We start from the raw sequence: 1382 nt of genomic DNA on the forward strand, positions 1-1382 counted from the left end.
GTGGGGTGGTGTGTGTGTGTGTGTGTGTGTGTTTTTAGATCGTATTTTGTCTGTAACAAATTTCTTCCTTATACAGAGTCAAGTGTATAGAAGTCAACCAGATTTGGTCAGTGCAACCTACGATACCACTGGGACGACTCTTCCAGCGGATTACACCTACAGCCAGTATCCTAACCCTTCAGATACTGCAGATTACAGTCAGATTTCTTACTCTACAGACAACACCTGGACTGCCCCAGAGCAGCGTAAGTATTACACATAAAGCCCAATGTCCACCATGATGTTGCATTTAACATTGGGATTTTCTTTTAAAAGCACTTTTAGCTGTAGCTTAGCATAGATCATTGAATCTGATTAGACTTAAAGCATCGATTTTACACTTAATGCACATGCATTAAAGAGATAGTTCACCCAAAAATTAAAATTAGCCCATGATTTACTCACCCTCAGGGCATCCTAGGCGTATCTGACATTTTATATTTAAAATTGTCCTGGCTCTTCCAAGCTGTATAATGGCAGTGAATGATGCCCCTATTTTTGAAGCCTAAAAATCTGCATCCATCCATCATAAAACTACTCCACACGGCTCTGGGGTGTTAATAAAGGCCTTCTGAAGCTAAACGATGCATTAGTGTGAGAAAAATATAGATTTTTAAAAATGTATAAACTGTAATCTCCATCTTCCGGTCGCTCAAGCAGGTGCGTTCACGAAAAGACGTTTGAGCGTATGACGTAGGCGTAGCGGAAGCTCCGTGGAGGGAGTGACGAATGCGGAAGCACAGAGGAGAAAGCAAAACAAAACACCTGTCACAAACTAGTACTACAAAACCTGCCATATTTGTTTGTTCTCCCCGGAGCTTACGTTGCATCTTCCGCTTCGTCTGCGTCATACGCTTGAACACCTTGTCGTGAACGCGCCTGCTTGAGCGACCAGAAGCTGGAGATTAGAGATTACAGTTTTTGAAAAATCTATATTTTTCTTACACTAATGCATCGTTTCGCTTCAGAAGGCCTTTAGCCTTTATCCAGAGCCATGTGGAGTAGTTTTATGATGGATGGATGCAGTTTTAGGCTTCAGAAACAGGGGCACCATTCACTGCCATTATACAGCTTGGAAGAGCCAGGACAATTTTAAATATAACTGTGATTGTGTTCGTCTGAAAAAGGAATGTCAGATACGCCTAGGATGCCCTGAGGGTGAGTAAATCATGGGCTAATTTTAATTTTTGGGTGAACTATCTCTTTAATGCATGTGCATTAAGTGTAAAATCGATGCTTTAATAATTTTAAAGGAACACTCCACTATTTTTGAAAATAGGCTCATTTTCCAACTCCCCTAGAGTTAAACAGTTGAGTTTTACCGTTTTCGAATCCATTCGGCT

The 1382-nt window shown here is 41.0% G+C and overlaps 1 protein-coding gene across 4 annotated transcripts in view; it reads left to right on the top strand.

Annotated features, from left to right (window-relative positions):
• Positions 1 to 1382, top strand: part of LOC107675732 (protein transport protein Sec16A-like) — a 28093-nt gene that overhangs the window by 8710 nt on the left and 18001 nt on the right. For all 4 annotated transcript variants that reach the window (XM_016470147.1, XM_016470145.1, XM_016470143.1 and 1 more), the window contains one exon: positions 77 to 245. In XM_016470147.1, the coding sequence (XP_016325633.1) occupies positions 77 to 245 (169 nt within the window). The remainder of the gene's footprint in view (positions 1 to 76; positions 246 to 1382) is intronic.

The sequence above is a fragment of the Sinocyclocheilus anshuiensis genome, unplaced genomic scaffold (genome assembly GCF_001515605.1).
Source record: "Sinocyclocheilus anshuiensis isolate Anshui unplaced genomic scaffold, SAMN03320099.WGS_v1.1 scaffold708, whole genome shotgun sequence".
NCBI classification, from domain to species: Eukaryota; Metazoa; Chordata; class Actinopteri; order Cypriniformes; family Cyprinidae; genus Sinocyclocheilus; species Sinocyclocheilus anshuiensis.